The following is a 17,106-nucleotide window of genomic DNA, read 5'->3' on the forward strand; positions in this document are numbered from 1 at the left end:
CATCCGCAGCGTGGGGAGCCCTGCAGGACTTCCCCGCAGGGCTCCCCACGCTGCGGATAGCAGCCTGCCGCCCGGTGGGCGGGGAGCCCTGAAGCAGAGCGCCCCTCGCGCCGGGCAGACATCGGCCAGCCCCACAAGCTCGGGGGACAGCAGGGAGGCGCAGCGCCGCCATCCCGCTGTTCCTCGACCTGGTTCGGTTTCCCCGACCTGCTTTTGGGGGGGGAAATAAAGGAATTTCCCCCCCCCCTTTATTCCCCCCCAAAAAACTAGGTGTGTCCTATGGGACGAAAAATACGGTAGTTGCTTTGTCTTTTGTACATGGGGGGGGGCGGTTTCACCCTTTAAAAGAAAAAAAAGGCAGCCTAGAAACATTTTGAATAAATAAATGAGGTGGCCAGCTCTGTAAAGCTGTTTTATTCAGTTTTAAGGATGGGGGGGGGGGGCGGTTGCAGAGGAGACACCTCAGGCGATCAATACAGGTAACATACGTATGCACATGATACTTATGCAAGATAATCTCCATTGGAGATTGATCACAGCAGGCTAATAAATCCACTTTATAGGGATTTAATTTCCAGCTTTTTTGACCTTCTGAATAAAAACAAGTGAATCATCTTCTCTCGGTAGAGGATAGTCCTGGTGTAAATCTAACAAAGAGCATCTCTCAACTGGGGGAGGGGCAGAAGAGGCAATCCACAAATCCCCCATCGGCAAAAATATTTTAGGGGAGTGCTTTAAAGGTAAAGGGACCCCTGACCATTAGGTCCAGTCGCGGACAACTTTGGGGTTGCGGCGCTCATCTCGCTTTATTGGCCGAGGGAGCCGGCGTACAGCTTCCGGGTCATGTGGCCAGAATGACTAAGCCGCTTCTGGCGAACCAGAGAAGCGCACGGAAACGCCGTTTACTTTCCTGCCGGAGTGGTACCTATTTATCTACTTGCACTCTGATGTGCTTTTGAACGGCTAGGTTGGCAGGAACAGGGACCGAGCAACGGGAGCTTACCCCGTCACGGGGATTCAAACCGCCAACCTTCTGATCGGCAAGCCCTAGGCTCTGTGGTTTAACCCACAGCGCCACCTGCGTCCTTTACTTTAGGGAAGAACAAAACACCCAAAGCATTCTATTAGTTGCTTTCCACTTTTGGTCTCCTTGGAAGTCACCACTCAGATGATGGGCCACACATATTTAAGAACAGACCTCCCGAGAGTTTAGGACAACCTAATTCCCAACCTGGTTTCCCTCCAGAAGTTTTGGACTACGATTCCCATCAGCTTCAGCTGCTCTGGCAAGGCAAGGCAGCAAGGTAGTTATGGGAAGAGAGAGAGGGTAGTTTAGGGCATGACCATAAGCAACTATTCTGGTGTTCTATTTCCTTCATTCCCACTTTAAAATCATGTCTCCTTAGAACGGAGATGATTGGATAGTTACAGCCATCAAGTTTCGCTCAAGGGCGTGTCACTAACAAAAATGGTTGTGTTGTACCCTCTGTTAATCTTTTCCCCAGGAACACAAACACGGTTGTGACACACAGACACACACACACACTGTTCTTTAATTCTGATTTCATTCCACAGGGTCTCTGAGTTCAAGGACACAAGATGCTACAAAGGTCCCCTATGAAGTGTCCTTCGTACAGAGAACCAGGGTGCGATGGTTTGCTTTCATCCGGATTTGACCAGAGATGGCTACCGTGAAACTCTGAAGTTCTTCTCACTCTTCCAGATTGTTCATTGGCCCTTAAAAGTGGCTGGTTTCACGCCCTCGACGTACTTGGGGGAAAAGCACAGTTTGGCAGAGCAGTTGCCCAACGCTTCCAAGACGCAGTTCAACGTGTGAGCCCACCTTCACTGAGGTCGTCGTGCGTTGGGTGAGCCTTGAGGTTAGCTTCCAGGAGCATTCCGACTCCAAGGAAGTGGAGATACTTCTCAACTGCATCCAGTATGGTGGGTGCTCCTGGTTATGCTCACGAGAAGACATCTCCATCGACAGGGGAGGAAGGGAAAGGAGCAGGAGAAGTCGCAGAGCGATGGATAGTGTCCGAATGTGGTGGACGTTCCCCTCTCCTGGGTTCAGAGCTTGTGGCAGCACAACACCCACCGCTAAGCGTGGTCGCCTCCTTCGAGATGTGGCCGTTTGCCAAAGAGGGACCGATAAAGTTCCGTTCTGGGTGGGAGAGGAGGGAGAGAGAGAGAGAAAGAGAACAGAAAAACGCAGCCGTTTTATTCGATTTCATTTGCCAGCTTTGAACACGAGTCCACAGCCCTTTGGAGACTGGGGGCACCTTTGAAAATGGCAAGTGACCAAGAAAACCCGACTTTTCAAGCAACAACAACATTCGCTTATGTCAGCGCCACCAAGCAACAAAACAGGCTAATGGAAGATCCAAAATCCCCTGCTAGAAGCAGCCAGCAGTTATAAGCACAAACATACAACTCAATGGACCCCAGGCGCTCTCTGAAACGTGGCTCCGTCCGCCTACACCAGTGGTTCTCAAAGGATGGGGTGCGCCACACTGTTGTGGGAGGAGAAAATGGCAAGCGTGGCAGGAAGATCCAAGGACAAAGAAACATTTGAACATTTCCATGTTGTGTATAGAATAGTATAGTATGAAGTTGCATTGTTTTATCCTTCCTGGGTGTCCCATGGTCATATTATAAAGTACACTGGTACCTTGGAAGTCGAAAACATTCAGAAACCAAAGTGCGGCTTCTGATTGGCTGCAAGAAGCTCCTGCAGCCAAACAGAAGATGCAGAAGCCCCGTCGGACATCCGGCTTCCAAAAATCGTTCAAAAACCAGAACAGTCACTTCCGGGTTTCAATCGTTCGGGAGCAAATTTGTTCAGAAGCCAAGGCGTTTGGGATCCAAGGTACGACTGTAGTTGTTTACTACGTTATAATTCAAGGAATCAAGGAATTGTAAATTTGGAAGGGACCCAGAGGGTCATCTGCTCCAGGACACACCCACACACCCGCAGTGCAGGAATCTCAGCTAAAGCATACATGAGAGATGGCCATGTTTCTCTTTGCTTTCCAATGTTATTTCTTATCAATTAAACACTCAGTGTGGCACGAGCAAATTTTTGTTCTGAAAGGGTGGTCCAGGGAGGAAAAGTCTAAGAACCACTGACCTACACCAGTGTTCCCCAACCTTGGGCCTCCAGCTGTTTTTGGACTACAGTTCCCATCATCCCTGACCACTGGTTTTGCTAGCTAGGGATTATGGGAGTTGTAGTCCAAAAACAGCTGGAGGCCCAAGGTTGGGGAACACTGACCTACACAATAGTGGCTGGTGCTCAGTGGGGCTGGGAGCCCAACCGTCGCTGGACCCGCAGAGTCAATGACAAGCAGAGCTGGAGGCAAAGAATTCTAGTTTTGACTCCCTCCTCCTCCCTCCTCCTCCATGTTGAGCTCTGGGGCTAAGGAGGAGGAAGCTGGAAGCCAGGGCCACCCCCTAGAATCACTGCAAGTGAGGAGACATGGAGATGACAAGCCACACTTGAGGCTGGTGGTGTCAGAGCCCCATTCACCCTAATGGGCCAGACCCATTCCCTAAAAACTAGCAAGCCACAATATTAGCCTCCCAGGAAACCAAGTTCTGTAACTTTGGTGACAATGCTGGGAAGGCAACACTGACGGGAACATGGAGATCAAACACCAAGCAAACATCTTCTGAAGATGACCTGAACCTCCAGGCAAGAGGGACACAGGAAGGGAATGAGTCTGTTCCTGGGGATGGACACAGAGCATGTTATAATGCCGAGCCACCAGTGCAAGGACACCCCTGTTTGGAGGAGGGTCTCCACGTTCTGCACCAGCTGAACAGCTTTCAAGGGCCGCCCCAGGAGGAGAGTGATGCAGTGGTCTAGTTCTGAGGTGACAAGAGGGTTAAGGGAAAGGAGGGGCAAGAAAGAGGGGGGAGGAGAAAGCAACTTTTCAAGGTCAATTTAGAAGAAGCAAGCGGCGACCATCATCCACGGCTTCAAATGAAAAGGCTGCGAGATAATTAAAAATGCATTCGGCAATCTTTATTAATAAACACGAGGGCTGGGGAGACCTTGTGTAGTGCCACTCTCTCGCGGCACAGAAATATGTAAATACTGCGCCAGGGCTAGATTCCATCTCTCTGGGGAATGAGGTTTTTCTTCCCCCTATAAGTTTGCCCTTTCCATACAAGGCTTTTCAAGGAAGAGAACAAGATTGAATATTTTAATAGGATGTATGAGACCGCGGTGGTGTAAGGAGGATTCAATCAGGCAGGCTGCGTGGGACTATAATTTAGTTTTCATATATGTTGTTCTTTTTTTCCTTGAGGTTGACACAGAACCGGAGGGGGAAGGAAGGGGGAATGAAAACAGCCCAGCAACAAAAGACTCAAATTAATAGGGCCCACTATCAACAGTGGTGTTGATAACGGGAACAGGACGGCTTTTGTCAAACACACACACAGACAAAATTAGGCTATGATTCATTTTTATGATTCATAAATATATATACTTATAAGTATATAAATATACTTATACTTATAAATAAATATAAATATAAGTTCATATATTTGAAACCTGCGACGACAGAAAGGTTTGGCTAAGGAACAGCCAAAAGTATCTATATTAGTCTATTATGTGTATAGATATGTGTGTGTACGGTATATATGTGTATACAGTGGTGCCCCGCAAGACGAATGCCTCGCAAGACGAAAAACCCACTAGACGAAAGGGTTTTCTGTTTCTGAGTTGCTTCGCAAGACGAATTTCCCTATGGGCTTGCTTCGCAAGACGAAAACGTCTTGCGAGTCTTGCGATTTTTTTCCGCTCCCCCCCCCCCTTTTTCTAAGCCGCTAAGCCGCTAATACCCTTTTAGCCGCTAAGCCACTAAACCGCTAATAGCGCTAATCCGCTAAGCCGCTAATAGGGTTGCTTCGCAAGACGAAAAAACCGCTAGATGAAGAGACTCGCGGAATGGATTATTTTCGTCTTGCGAGGCACCACTGTATTCAGAATTTGTGTATATTAACACGACCACCATCAAGCTCAGAAATCCTGTATCTTTACACACAGTCAAGTTGCTAATCCTCATGGCTGGCTAGACAAGGGTGAGAACACTTGATGTCAACAAACATCACGATCAGATGCGATGAAGTAAAGAACACTTCCCAAACACACTTGGCTGAGAAGTTTTGAAATCTCTGCTGCTCAGCAAGTGAGAGAACCAAAAGAGATTCTGGGATTCCTGGAGAGTCGCAGCCACAAGGACAAGACACCAAATCTCAAATGCTACGTACCTAAAACGCTTATGGAGTTGTGTATCTAGATCAGTGCTCCCCAAACTTGAGTCTCTCCAGCTGTTTTTGGACTCCAGTTCCCATCATCCCTGACCACTGGTCCTGCTAGTTAGGGGTGGTGGGAGTTGTAGCCCCAAAACAGCTGGAGACCCAAGTTTGGGAAGCACTGATCTAGAGTTACCCTGCAGGCTTCCTCCACCTCGGCCCTCCAGATGTTTTGATACGACAATTCCCATCACCCCTGACCACTGGTCCTGCTAGCTAGGGATCATGGGAGTTGTAGGCCAAAAACATCTGGAGGGCCGAGGTTGAGGAAGCCTGGGCTACTGCGTGGGCTTATCAATACCAAGTTGGACAGACCAATGGTCTCCAGCTTCCTATGTTCCTATTAGCTCAGACGATGAGGACTGGAATTTTTATTTATCGTTTTATTTTTAGCAGAAGAGCTGAAGCTCAGGGGTTGAGCACGTGCTTTGTGTGTAGAAGACCCCATGCTCAACTTCCAGCGTCTCCAGGTAGGGCTGGGAATTGGAGAGCCACTGCCGGTCAGTGTCAGCAATACTGAGCTAGATGGCATCTTCCTGCTCCACTAGCTTTCGATTTACCCGTAGGAGAGCAGCTTTCCGCACAGCCCCGACTCCTTAAGGTCAAGCACATGGCAAAATGCTGCCTCTCTAACGTTCGACTCGAGAGGCCATTTCTATTAATAGTCAGAGCAGAAGCCAGAGAGAGGAAGAGCATCAATCTGGGTTGCCTGGACAGTTTGCCCGAAAGGCTCTGCGGAAAACACGGAGGGCGTTCAAATTAGCCAAGCGCCGAGGAGTGGCCCATCTAGCGAGTAATTAATAGCGCTCGCTCCCAAGGTAAGAGCGTGCAGGAGGGTGTGGGGTCGAAACAGGGGTCTCCCCTGAATTAAAGTTTAACTTACCCTTTATTGCAACCTACAAAAATCAAGTAATGAGCAGTAACATTTTTATTTCTGTTAAACTGTCATTTTAGGCTGAGCTGGGGATAATTACCTATTTCTACCGCAGTAAGGTTTTATCACCCTTAGTGAGGCATTTTCTAATTTAATATTTTTACTATATTATCATAAAACCTTGCTTTGGAGCAGGGATGGAGTGGGGAGGGGGGGAGTGATCATGGGCCGTTTGCCATAAAACACGCGAGTACCTTAGCTTTATTATTTGTGTATTTCGTTAGAAAGGGAGCGGGATTCTTTTGGGGGGGGGTAATGCAGGGTGCCAGCTAGATGCAGTTTGGGTGCAGCTGGAACTCTGCACCTCTCCCACAGACAGAAACCTGTCTCCTATAAAAGTCAAAGGGAAACTGATAGGAGGTAGAATGAGATCAAATCTGAGAATGAGGTCGGGGAGGCTGTAAATATTATGCGCTGTAATTAGGATATTTGCATAAGAAAGAAACGCCACCCTGATTTAGGAAAAAGAATCGGTGCAGGTGGGTCAGCGCATGTCCATCCCGCTTAAATGGGGGGGGGGGATTTTCTTGGTGTAGAAGGGAAACAGGTGCCCTCAGTCGTAGCAGCAAAGGAAGTTGCCTCATGCAGTCAGAACAGCACTGTCAACACTGACCAGCAGCAGCCCTCCAAGATTTCAGAACAGGGGTCTTTTGCAGTCCGACCTGGATGTGCCGAGGTTTGATCCTGGGGCCTTCTGCGTAAAGGTAAAGGACCCCTGGATGATTAAGTCCAGGCAAAGGCGACTATGGGGTGCTGCGCTCATCTCACTTTACAGGCCGAGGGAGCCGGTGTTTGTCCACAGACAGCTTTCCGGGTCATGTGGCCAGCAGGACTAAACCGCTTCTGGAGCAACGGAACACAATGGAAACCAGAGCGCACGGAAACGCTGTTTCCCTGCCCATCGCAGCGGTACCTATTTATCTACTTGCACTGGCGTGCTTTTGAAATGCTAGGTTGGCAGGAGCAGGAACCGAGCAATGGGAGCTCACTGCGTTGTGCAGAGTCGAACCGCCGACCTTCCGATTGGCAAGCCCAAGAGGCTCAGTGGTTTAGACCACAGCGCCACCAGAGTCCTTCTGCATGCAAGGGCGTTGTTATAATAAGCGACGGCCCTTCCCAAATGGGTGGTTAGTCCTCAGCATAGATACACAGGAGTTAGCTTTATATGGAGTCAGATTGTTGGTGCATCTAGCTTGCTATTGTACACAGAGAGTGGCAGTGGCTCTCCAGGATTTTCAGACAAGGGGATATTCCCTGTCCTACCTGGAGATGCTGAGGACTGAACCTGGGACCTTCTGCTTGCAAAGGGTTCTGAATGCAAAGCGCAAACAGCAACAACTCTCCCCACTTGCGATTCCCAGCGGCTGGTGCAAAGCAACTCTGCTAAATCTGCATGACTTATGCAGGTCACAGAATTCAGGGTACTCTCCTCCCCGCTCCTGATATGGGATTTTGAGGTCATGCAACTCCAAACGCAGGGTGAGCTTGGAGCTTTTTGTGTGCCCACATGCCAATGAGAGCAAAACCAAGGGCCGGCGATGGTTTGATCCCCAAAGGGAACAGGGCAAAGTGTTGCAGAAGTGAAGCATTCCGTGGTTTTAAAAATAACTATCAAAACAAGGCCAAATGCAGCTGCATTTATTTTAAGCCGCCCACATTCTCAGTATCTCCGATGGCATTATAAAAAAAGGAGAGAGTGAGCACTAGGGGGCAATCTCACCCTCGTTTAACCGCCAAAACTTCAGGAAAAGGGCATGCACACACAATATAGAAACCACACCAGAGAATGTGGGTGATAACAAGTATACCAGGCCATAAATTAACCAGTAGCTAGCCTGCAGCAGTTTCTGTTTCTCCCCAGGTCAGGACTGGGGGCTCTCCAGCAATACCCACTTTTTAGACCTCTGCCCCACCCTCCTCTTAGGCTGCATTTACATGGTGGTTTGTTCTATTTAATGTCATGGTGGTTTATTCTATTTAATTTCTCAAACGGTCAATTTCACACAATGAGTGCAAGCTTAGCACTCATTTCCATATTGTTTGCAAACGGGATTTTTCCTGGAAGGAAAGTAACACGGAAACGAGCACAAAACCTGCACGATATTCCACTATGGTTCCAGGAAGTGGCTTCTATGCGGAACTTAACAGGGGAAAGACGTTAAAATGGAATAAATGGCATGGAATCCCGAAGGGTGACCTCCCAACAGGTCTCTTCCTGAGATAAGATCGAGATTTACAAGGATTTCAGACAGGCAGCAATAGTGGTAAATGTAGGGGGAGGAAAAGGGGTTCTTCATACCCGGCTGTGCAAATGATGGCGTGGGTGGAATGCTCTTAATCTGGCCCCCAGCATCCCTTTTGGGTGGGTTCACTGTGGCTACAACTACCCTATACATTTAAAGCAGCGTTATAGCACTTTAAACAGTCACGGCTCCCTGTGAAGAATCTTGGGAACTGTAGTTTGCTAGGGGTGTTGAGAGCTGCTCGGAGACCCCTCTTCCCCTCACTGAGATGTAATTCCCTGCAAAGGCTGGTTGTGGGCAGCGGCGGCGGCAGGTGAAGACTTTTCGCTGTTGTCGTTGTTAAAATAACTGAGAGTCAGAAACTCTCACTGATCTACTGTCTCTCCTTCTGTGGCCTGTATATACTTCGTCCTTCTCCAGGGGGGTGAGGCTTATTGGCTTCCCCCGAAACATGGTCAAAAGAGGGCAGGCTCAGTTACATAAGGGCACCGGTCTTAAGGAAGGCAACCAGGCTTGTAAAACACCAGATTCCTTTGTGACTCCATTTCTGCAGAAACCTAGGAGTGCAGCAGCAGCAGCAGTGGTCAACGAGATTCTGAGAGAAGATTCCACAATTCTGCGCTCAGCGGAATTTAGTAGTGAGTGCAGAAATCAGCTGTCTCTCTTCTTTTTTTAAGCGAAGTTTTGGCCCACTGTGCAGGTACACCTCTGGTCTGTGGAACAAGCACCCTACTGAGATGCAACAGGTGTCCACCCACAGTTTGTTTTTCTGGAAACAACTGAAGAAATGTTTGTTTTGACAAGCAATTCCAATGGGATGGGGGGGGGGGAATCTGCTTTAAGTGCTTAATCCTATTGCTTTGAGACCTAACTTTATACATTTCTAAAATTGTTTTTAAACCTGTTTTTAGGAGATTTAAGGTTTAAACCTTGCCTTGAGGTTTAAGTGAAAGGAGAAGGAGACATCTCAATTAATAATAATAATAATAATAATAATAATATGATGATGATGATGATGATTATAATAATAGTAATAATTAAAAAAAAATACTGCTGTGAAGATACACCAAAAAGGATGTGGCAATTGTATCTTAAGGCCCTTCCTGTTAGTTATTTCATAAAATTCATACACTGCTGAATTGTTTAAAAAAACCACAAAAAAACTCAAAGCGGTTTTCAAAGAAGGTAAAACTATATTGATAAAAGAATTAACAACAACAATTTAAAACACTCAAAAAAATTAAAATCAACAATAAACTAAAAACTGATTAAAACACGCATCAGCATTCTAAGTAGGCTTGCCGAAAAACAAAAATGTTTTTAGCGGGCGCCGAAAAGAGTACAGCGAAGGTTTCTGCCTGATATCAACAGGCAGGGAGTTCCACTGAGCATTCACCACATTCGGTTTGCAGGAAGGTTAGATGACAGCTACATCAAAGCAAGTGTGTTCTTTCCTACGCTTTCCCGCTTCATTTTCCTGTCACTTTCCTTATCCCAAGAAGCCCCATCTTTTGGGGAAGTGGCCGGTCGTGCCATCAACTGGAATTGCTCGACCTGAATTTGGTGGTGTGTGACTGAATCCCCCTTGGACAATGACGCCCTTAGAATCTGGAGGGGTGGGTCAAGGAATCCCCCTTGATGACAGGGCATGGCTTTGGCGCCCGGCTGCTGCATACTCTCCCCTGTGACCCGGAAATCTAGAACGGACCGTGCAAAAGAAGCACATTCAGCCCCACAAGCAGCACAGAGTCCACTATGCAGAGCTGAGGAAGTTACAACTTCCCCGATGGGTGAATAAAGAGAGAACAAATTCGGACACATAAATCACAAAAAAGAGCACATACGCAAACAAAAAGTTTTTTTAAAATAGTGTTTTGGCCAAGGAGGAGGTCCTTTTTTGTGTACTTTAATATCCCGCAGCCCTAGAATGGTTTCCTCCCTTCCACAGCTTGACTGTTTCGTAACAGATTCTACGCAAGAGATGACAAATTGTCTCGCTGGGGGAAAGCAACAAATCATCCTGCCGCTCTTAACAGGTTAGCTTTATTTATTTTACTTCTTCACCGTTGTTTTTTAAAGGACATTTCCATAAGCAAAGAGGTCCAGGAAATTTTGCTTTGCAGGGCATTGCCGACGTTTACAGCCCATCCAATCGCAAAGGTTTGAGGGGAGCTGACTTTTGGGGGGCCTGGCTATGAATGGAGCTATTGCGGGGGGCAAGGTCTGGGCTTAGGGACGGTGGAGAAAAATGTACATTCCAAGCCTACCTAATTTGCATGTGTGTGCCCCCCCCCCCAAATATATACGTAAATAGCAATGAAGACTTCCAAATCTATTGGAATTATCAATATATAGATAAAATCCGCAAATTTTAAAAACTAACGTACATGTAAAATTACATTGGCCAGGTAAAGGGACCCCTGACCATTAGGTCCAGTTGTGGCCAACTCTGGGGTTGCGGCACTCATCTCGCTTTATTGGCCAAGGGAGCCGGCGTACAGCTTCCGGGTCATGTGGCCAGCATGACTAAGCCGCTTCTGGCGAACCAGAGCAGCGCACGGAAACGCCATTTACCTTCCCGCCGGAGCGGTACCTATTTATCTACTTGCACTTTGACGTGCTTTCGAACTGCTAGGTTGGCAGGAGCAGGGACCGAGCAACAGGATCTCACCCCGTCGCGGGGATTCGAACCGCCGACCTTCTGATAGACAAGTCCTAGGCTCTGTGGTTTAACCCACAGTGCCACCCGCGTCCCTTTATTGCCCAGGTAGGCTTGCCTAGACTGAAAATTTTTGAAGCAGGTGGCAATAACAGTACAGTGAAGGCATCTGCTTAATATCAATACGCAGGGAGTTCCAAAGAATAATAATGCAATTAATATAATATAATATAATATAATAACAGTGGTACCTTGGTTCTCAAACACCTTGGTACTCAAACAACTTGGAACCCAAACGCTGCAAACCCGGAAGTAAGTGTTCCTGTTTGTGAACCTTTTTCGGAAGCCGAACGTGCTCCATTTTGAGCGTTACGCTGAGGTCTGTCCGTTTTTGCTATTTATTTTTCGTTTTTATTTTTGAGGCATTTTTGTTTTGTTTTTATGACTATGTGGAACCCAGTTCAGCTACTGATTGATTGATTGATTGATTGATTGATTGTGTGACTACAGTACATTGTTTATCGCTTTCATTTTATGGATCAATGGTCTCGTTAGATAGTAAAGTTCATACTAAATTGCTGTTTTAGGGGTTGTTTTTAAAAGTCTGGAACAGATTAATCCATTTTGCATTACTTTCTATGGGAAAGCGCGCCTTGGTTTTGGAACACTTTGGTTTTGGAACGGACTTCCGGAACGGATTAAGTTTGAGAACCAAGGTACCATTGTATAATATAATAATAGGTGCTGCCACACTAATAATACCAATTTCTCACCAATGCAGAACGAACTTTACGTGGAGCTCGTGAAAATGCCAGGAACCGCAGAAGGAAGTGGTCAGGTGGCCACACATGGGGGTTAAAACGACCCTCCAAGTAAACTTTCAAAAAGATAACTTCTTGTATTTGCAGAGATAGTGGGATTGACAGCTCCAGACCCAAATTCCCCCACTAATCCAACCACTCAGTGTTTTTAATACCAGATGTAAAAAGTACGCAAAGACTAGGAACTTGTGAAGATTTCCCCCCTGCTAACTCTTATGTCACAGAAACGTATTAATCCTTTAATGCCCAGATTTCCTAGAGGAAACTCCTACAGCTCTCAGCAAGACGGGCAGTGACTGACACAGAGGAAGAGCCCGCTTTTTAGAACACGGGAACCTAGTCTGGGAAAATGCGCCACCCCTGACTAAAGCACATATAGCCTGCCCACTTTTGGTGGCCAACAAGAGGAGGTACGTCAAGGGCGATGGTATTCCAACATCCTAAGTACAGTGGTATCTTGGGTTACAGACGCTTCAGGTTACACACGCTCCAGGTTACAGACTCTGCTAACCCAGAAATAGTACCTTGGGTTAAGAACTTTGCTTCAGGATGAGAACAGAAATTGTGCTCCAGCGGCGCGGCAGCAGCAGGAGGCCTCATTAGCTAAAGTGGTGCTTCAGGTTAAGAACAGTTTCAGGTTAAGAACAGACCTCCAGAACGAATTAAGTACGTAACCAGAGGTACCACTGTTTTTCAGCCTTACACCTAACTTTGCTTCGTGAGAGTTTCCGCAGAGAACGCCGAATCATCCGGCTACCGTAGCTCAGTGGTTAGAGTGAGCCTACGGCTATCTTTCAACACAGCCTACCTCAAGGGGTTGTTGTGTGGATGGGGCACGGGGGTGGAGAACTATGTACGGCGTGTTCCTTGGAGGAAGGGTGGGATAAAATATTAGGAACTATGCAAAAAAAGGCAGCGGTCTCCACTACTAAGCCAGAAAGCTCAGGTGACTTTTCTTCTCTGTGCTGGGTTATGTTCAACCACTGACGTGAGTCATGCCGATTAACAATGGGTCTACTTTGAGCAGGACCGGCATTAGGGGAAACCCCTAAACATCAGGTCCCCAAACGCAGAAAAACAGCTACCGTTTTGGCACTGGATGCTATCGATCGGTGATGATGTTGTGGACCAGAGTCTGGACATTGGAATCAGAAGAATTTAGCACAGTGGAGTCAAGTCCTTCAGGGAGAGCAGTGGGTCGATAAGATTTGATGGAATCTGTGCTAGGATTACAAGGCAGAGATGTGTCCTTGGCGCCCCCAAAGCCACAGGGATTGTTGGGGGTAGACCAGGGGTCAGCAACCCGCGGCTCCGGAGCCGCATGTGGCTCTTTTACACCTTTGCCGCGGCTCCGGGGCGGATACTAGCAAGGGGAGGAGGCGCATTGTATGCCCTGACACTCCCCACTGTTTTAAATGTCGCAATGGTTTTGCGGCTCCCAGTTTTTTCTTCTTCGGTCCAAGTGGCTCTTTTTGTCTTAAAGGTTGCAGACCCCTGGGGTAGACTTATTACTCCTGGTATTTGTGGCCCCCCAAAAAATATCAAAGTGGGAGTGAAAGAGGCTGTTAAACAGGCAAAGCCGCTATTTATAAATTAGATTTTGCCTCTCACCTACAGTAAACCTACCTCACATGGTTGTTGTGAGGATAACAACAACAGAGAACCACGTACGCCACCTTGAGCCGCTTGGTGGAAAGGTGTGATAAAACAAAAGTTGGGTTTTTTTTTTAAAAAAAGTGCTGCGTTCAAGTGTTCTTTTCCCAACAGCAATGCGCCAGGTGTGCCTGAGCGTGTTCGTGCACACATGGTGTGGGTTTCCCTGACAGCATCTGTATCAGCGGGCAAATTATAAACCATGTCAATCCAAGTTAATGCAAAGCTGTAATCCTCTTTAACTAGAGATCAAAATCAGCGCCATGAGTTATGTTTGTCCCGCCGTCTGATAAGGAACAGAGGGAGACGCTAATAAAGAAAGGAGCGACAAGAAACCCTTTTAACGATGCCATTAAAAGGCGCTGCCAAGTTTAGAAACATTGCTCTAGTTCCGGACCAATTAGAAAGGGGTGGGGGCTGCACAATCTTTGCCCCGGTCCTTTTTCATGTGCCAGGAGCATCCCACCCACCTCTACCCAACGCCCTGAGCCCTGTGTTCTCACGGAGGATGCCTATGGGAAGAAGGAGCTCAGCGGAAGGGTACTCTCAGCTCCTGTGGTTTCCAGCAACTGGTACCCAGAAGCATGGATAGCCATTGTGACTGGTAGCCACTGATGTTGCAACAATTTTGAACTTATGAGAGAAGCTCCATTGCAAAGGGTTATTCTGCATGGAGAGTGGATACCTAGTACAGAATCTGGCATCCTAAAAAAAAAAGCACAGGCTTAATTTAATTACTGGATACCTCCGGAGTGTCCGTATGTCACAATTCCACGAAAGTGCAGAATCGATCCTTTTAAACATTAAGTTTATATCCTGCCTTTCCTCCCAAAGCAGCCCAGAATGTGGTGCCAGGTGCAGGAACTAAAACAACCTGTTTAATTAGGAGCAAGTTTCTAGTTCTCAAGAGGTGTTATGCAGGCCAAAGTCTCAAAAGAATAAGGCAGGTGGACGAACAAGGTTGCTGCTTGCTGCGCAATGCCTTCAATCCCAGACCAATAGCGACCTTGAATTGCCAGACCCCCTCTCCTCCAAGTGCATATCTGACTCTTGCTTTGGCTACCCAGAGGCCTTGTGCCATCCTCTGCACCCTAAATTGCTTTTTCACAAAGTCCCAGCTCAGCATTCAAATATAGAAAGGAGCTTTCCCTCACCCTGCAAGCTATTGTCTGCTGAGTTGGAGAAAACTGTGTGCATCCCAACTCCTTTTGCATCCTTAATCCTTAATGCATCTTCTCTTCCCCACCTCCAAAAGTCCCACCACCAGGCAATTAATCTATTTTATAGGCTGTAAGCATGCTGCTGTTTCCCCCACTACCCCCCCCCCCCAGCGCCTGATTTTTCACACTATAAACATGCGGTGTTTTTATTTATTTTGGGGTCAAGCCTCCAAAATGACGGAAGGGGGAGGGGGGGAAGCCCAGTGCGTGATCACACCGCTGTGAAATGCATTATTTGCATTTTCAATCTCGTAATTCACACTTGCAAACAATGAAATTACCTTCGACTGGCACTAAAGAAAGCGCCGTTATCATTACCTTCCCTCTTTCATGCTTATATAGGTTTTGCATTGCAAAAGGGAAAAAAAAAATTAAAAAATAATATATGGAAGGAAGGGGAGGGGGGCAATTCCGGGAGCTGTTTTGAATTGGACACTGCGAAATTAACTTGGCCTCATAGAAAATGTGGTCCCCAGAAATACAGCCGAGGACAAGAGGCTCTATGCAGTCCACCTGTGCATCATTTACAAGTAGAAACTGGTGCACACAGTTCAGCCTCCTGTGAAACTTAGAAACATCCTTCTTTTTTAAAAGAAGCTTCCCAAACAGTAGCCATGTTTCCCTCTTGCAACCGTGATAAAGGCCACATTCCCATGCCACGACACATTAAAGAAGCATGAGCGCAGACCAAAACATCTGGAGGGCACCAGGTTGGGGAAGTCTGGACAAAACCATGGGTGGTCTGCGCAAAACAAAAATCTATGCTAACTAAAAATTGCGGTGGAACTTTTTTTTGCAACCCAAGGGCCACAACACCTCATGGGCAATGTTCTGGGGGCTGCACGCCAGTGGTGGGCAGGGCAGAGGATGCTCATCTTACCACGCTATGGTAGAAGAAGAGTTTGGATTTGATATCACTACCCTAAGGAGTCTCAAAGCGGCTAACATTCTCCTTTCCCTTCCTCCTCCACAACAAACACTCTGTGAGGTGAGTGGGGCTGAGAGACTTCAGAGAAGTGTGACTGGCCCAAGGTCACCCAGAAGCTGCATGTGGAGGAGCGGGGAAGCAAACCAGGTTCACCAGATTACAAGTCTACCGCTCTTAACCACTACACCACACTGGCTCACACATGGTAGGTTGCATTCTGGCTTCTCCGAGTGGTTTAACATAAGGTTACTAGACGTCCCCATTTCCCGGGGACAGTCCCTGGATTTACAAATCAGTCCCCTGACAAAATCCTACCATTCCGACTCATTTCAATGAAGTGTCCCTGGATTCATTGAAAAAAATCTGCTAACCTTAATTTAACAACCAGACCAGGGAACTCTGGGAACTGTAGTCCTGTGACGGGAGCAGGGGTCTCCCCAACCACCCTTAACATACTGCAGCTCCCAGAATTCTCCGGGTGAAGCCAAGACTGTCTAAAGTGGTACGGTATGGCTTTAAATTTATACTGCAGATGGGGCCTTAAATGTGTTCTCCTTTACAGCATGTCACGAAAGACTCTTGGTGACATTGAAAACAGTGCAATCTGACTGCATGGAAATTTTCTTTTTTTAAAGCACACACAAAGCAAGATATAGCTGAAGTGTCTGAGCAGCAAATGGCAAGGGCAGAGCCCGGCCTGAACCGCAGAGAAACGCAGCGTGCAATTCTAGCGGCAAAACGCACCCATCTGGCTCGGCCAGGACAGAAGGCCCGCATTGTGCCGGTGACAAATGGCTAACTGATACAAAGAACCAGGGACAGTGACAGCCTGAAGAACAGGTCAATATCAAGCTGTCACAAAGCCCTCCGAGAAGCGTAATTAACCGCTTACTAACCTGGCATCATCAGTCATCGTGGAATGGTCAATGGGGGCCATGAAACTGACCAGCTTGCTGTGGACGTGATACCTGGGAAGAGAAACACACACGCAGAGAGCGCGTTGTAACTATTCAGATAGAGGAAACGAAAGCAGAAAGCAGCCTTCTTCTCAAGTCAAGACCACTGGTCTGCCTAGCTCAGAACTTCCTGCACTGGCTGGCAGCAGCTCTCCAGGGTTTCAGGCGAGGAACGATTCCCAGCTGTCCTGGAGGCTGAAGATGGGGCCTTCTGCATGCAGAGCAGATGTTCTGCTACTGAGCTGCTGTCCTCCCACAAAGCTGTTGCGCCTTCACGGAAATCGCTGCAGCTAAGCGATGGAGCACACTCTGCGCTCACGTGAGGTTTTGATTCAGAGCATCAGATCCCAGCTATACAAAGGCAGCG

At 47.4% G+C, this 17,106-nt stretch overlaps 1 protein-coding gene across 2 annotated transcripts in view; it reads right to left on the bottom strand.

Moving 5' to 3' along the window:
- Positions 1 to 1,533: 1,533 nt before the first annotated feature.
- Positions 1,534 to 17,106, bottom strand: part of AATF (apoptosis antagonizing transcription factor) — a 62,620-nt gene continuing 47,047 nt past the window's right edge. The window contains exons 11-12 of one of the 2 annotated variants that reach the window (XM_028707360.2): positions 16,680 to 16,751; positions 1,534 to 2,164 (exon numbers count right to left, since the gene is read on the bottom strand). In XM_028707360.2, coding sequence (XP_028563193.2) covers positions 2,101 to 2,164; positions 16,680 to 16,751 — 136 coding nt within the window. In that variant the 3' untranslated portion in view covers positions 1,534 to 2,100. The remainder of the gene's footprint in view (positions 2,165 to 16,679; positions 16,752 to 17,106) is intronic. The other variant, XM_028707362.2, reaches the window with a different exon arrangement.

This window comes from Podarcis muralis, chromosome 15 (genome assembly GCF_964188315.1).
Source record: "Podarcis muralis chromosome 15, rPodMur119.hap1.1, whole genome shotgun sequence".
NCBI classification, from domain to species: Eukaryota; Metazoa; Chordata; class Lepidosauria; order Squamata; family Lacertidae; genus Podarcis; species Podarcis muralis.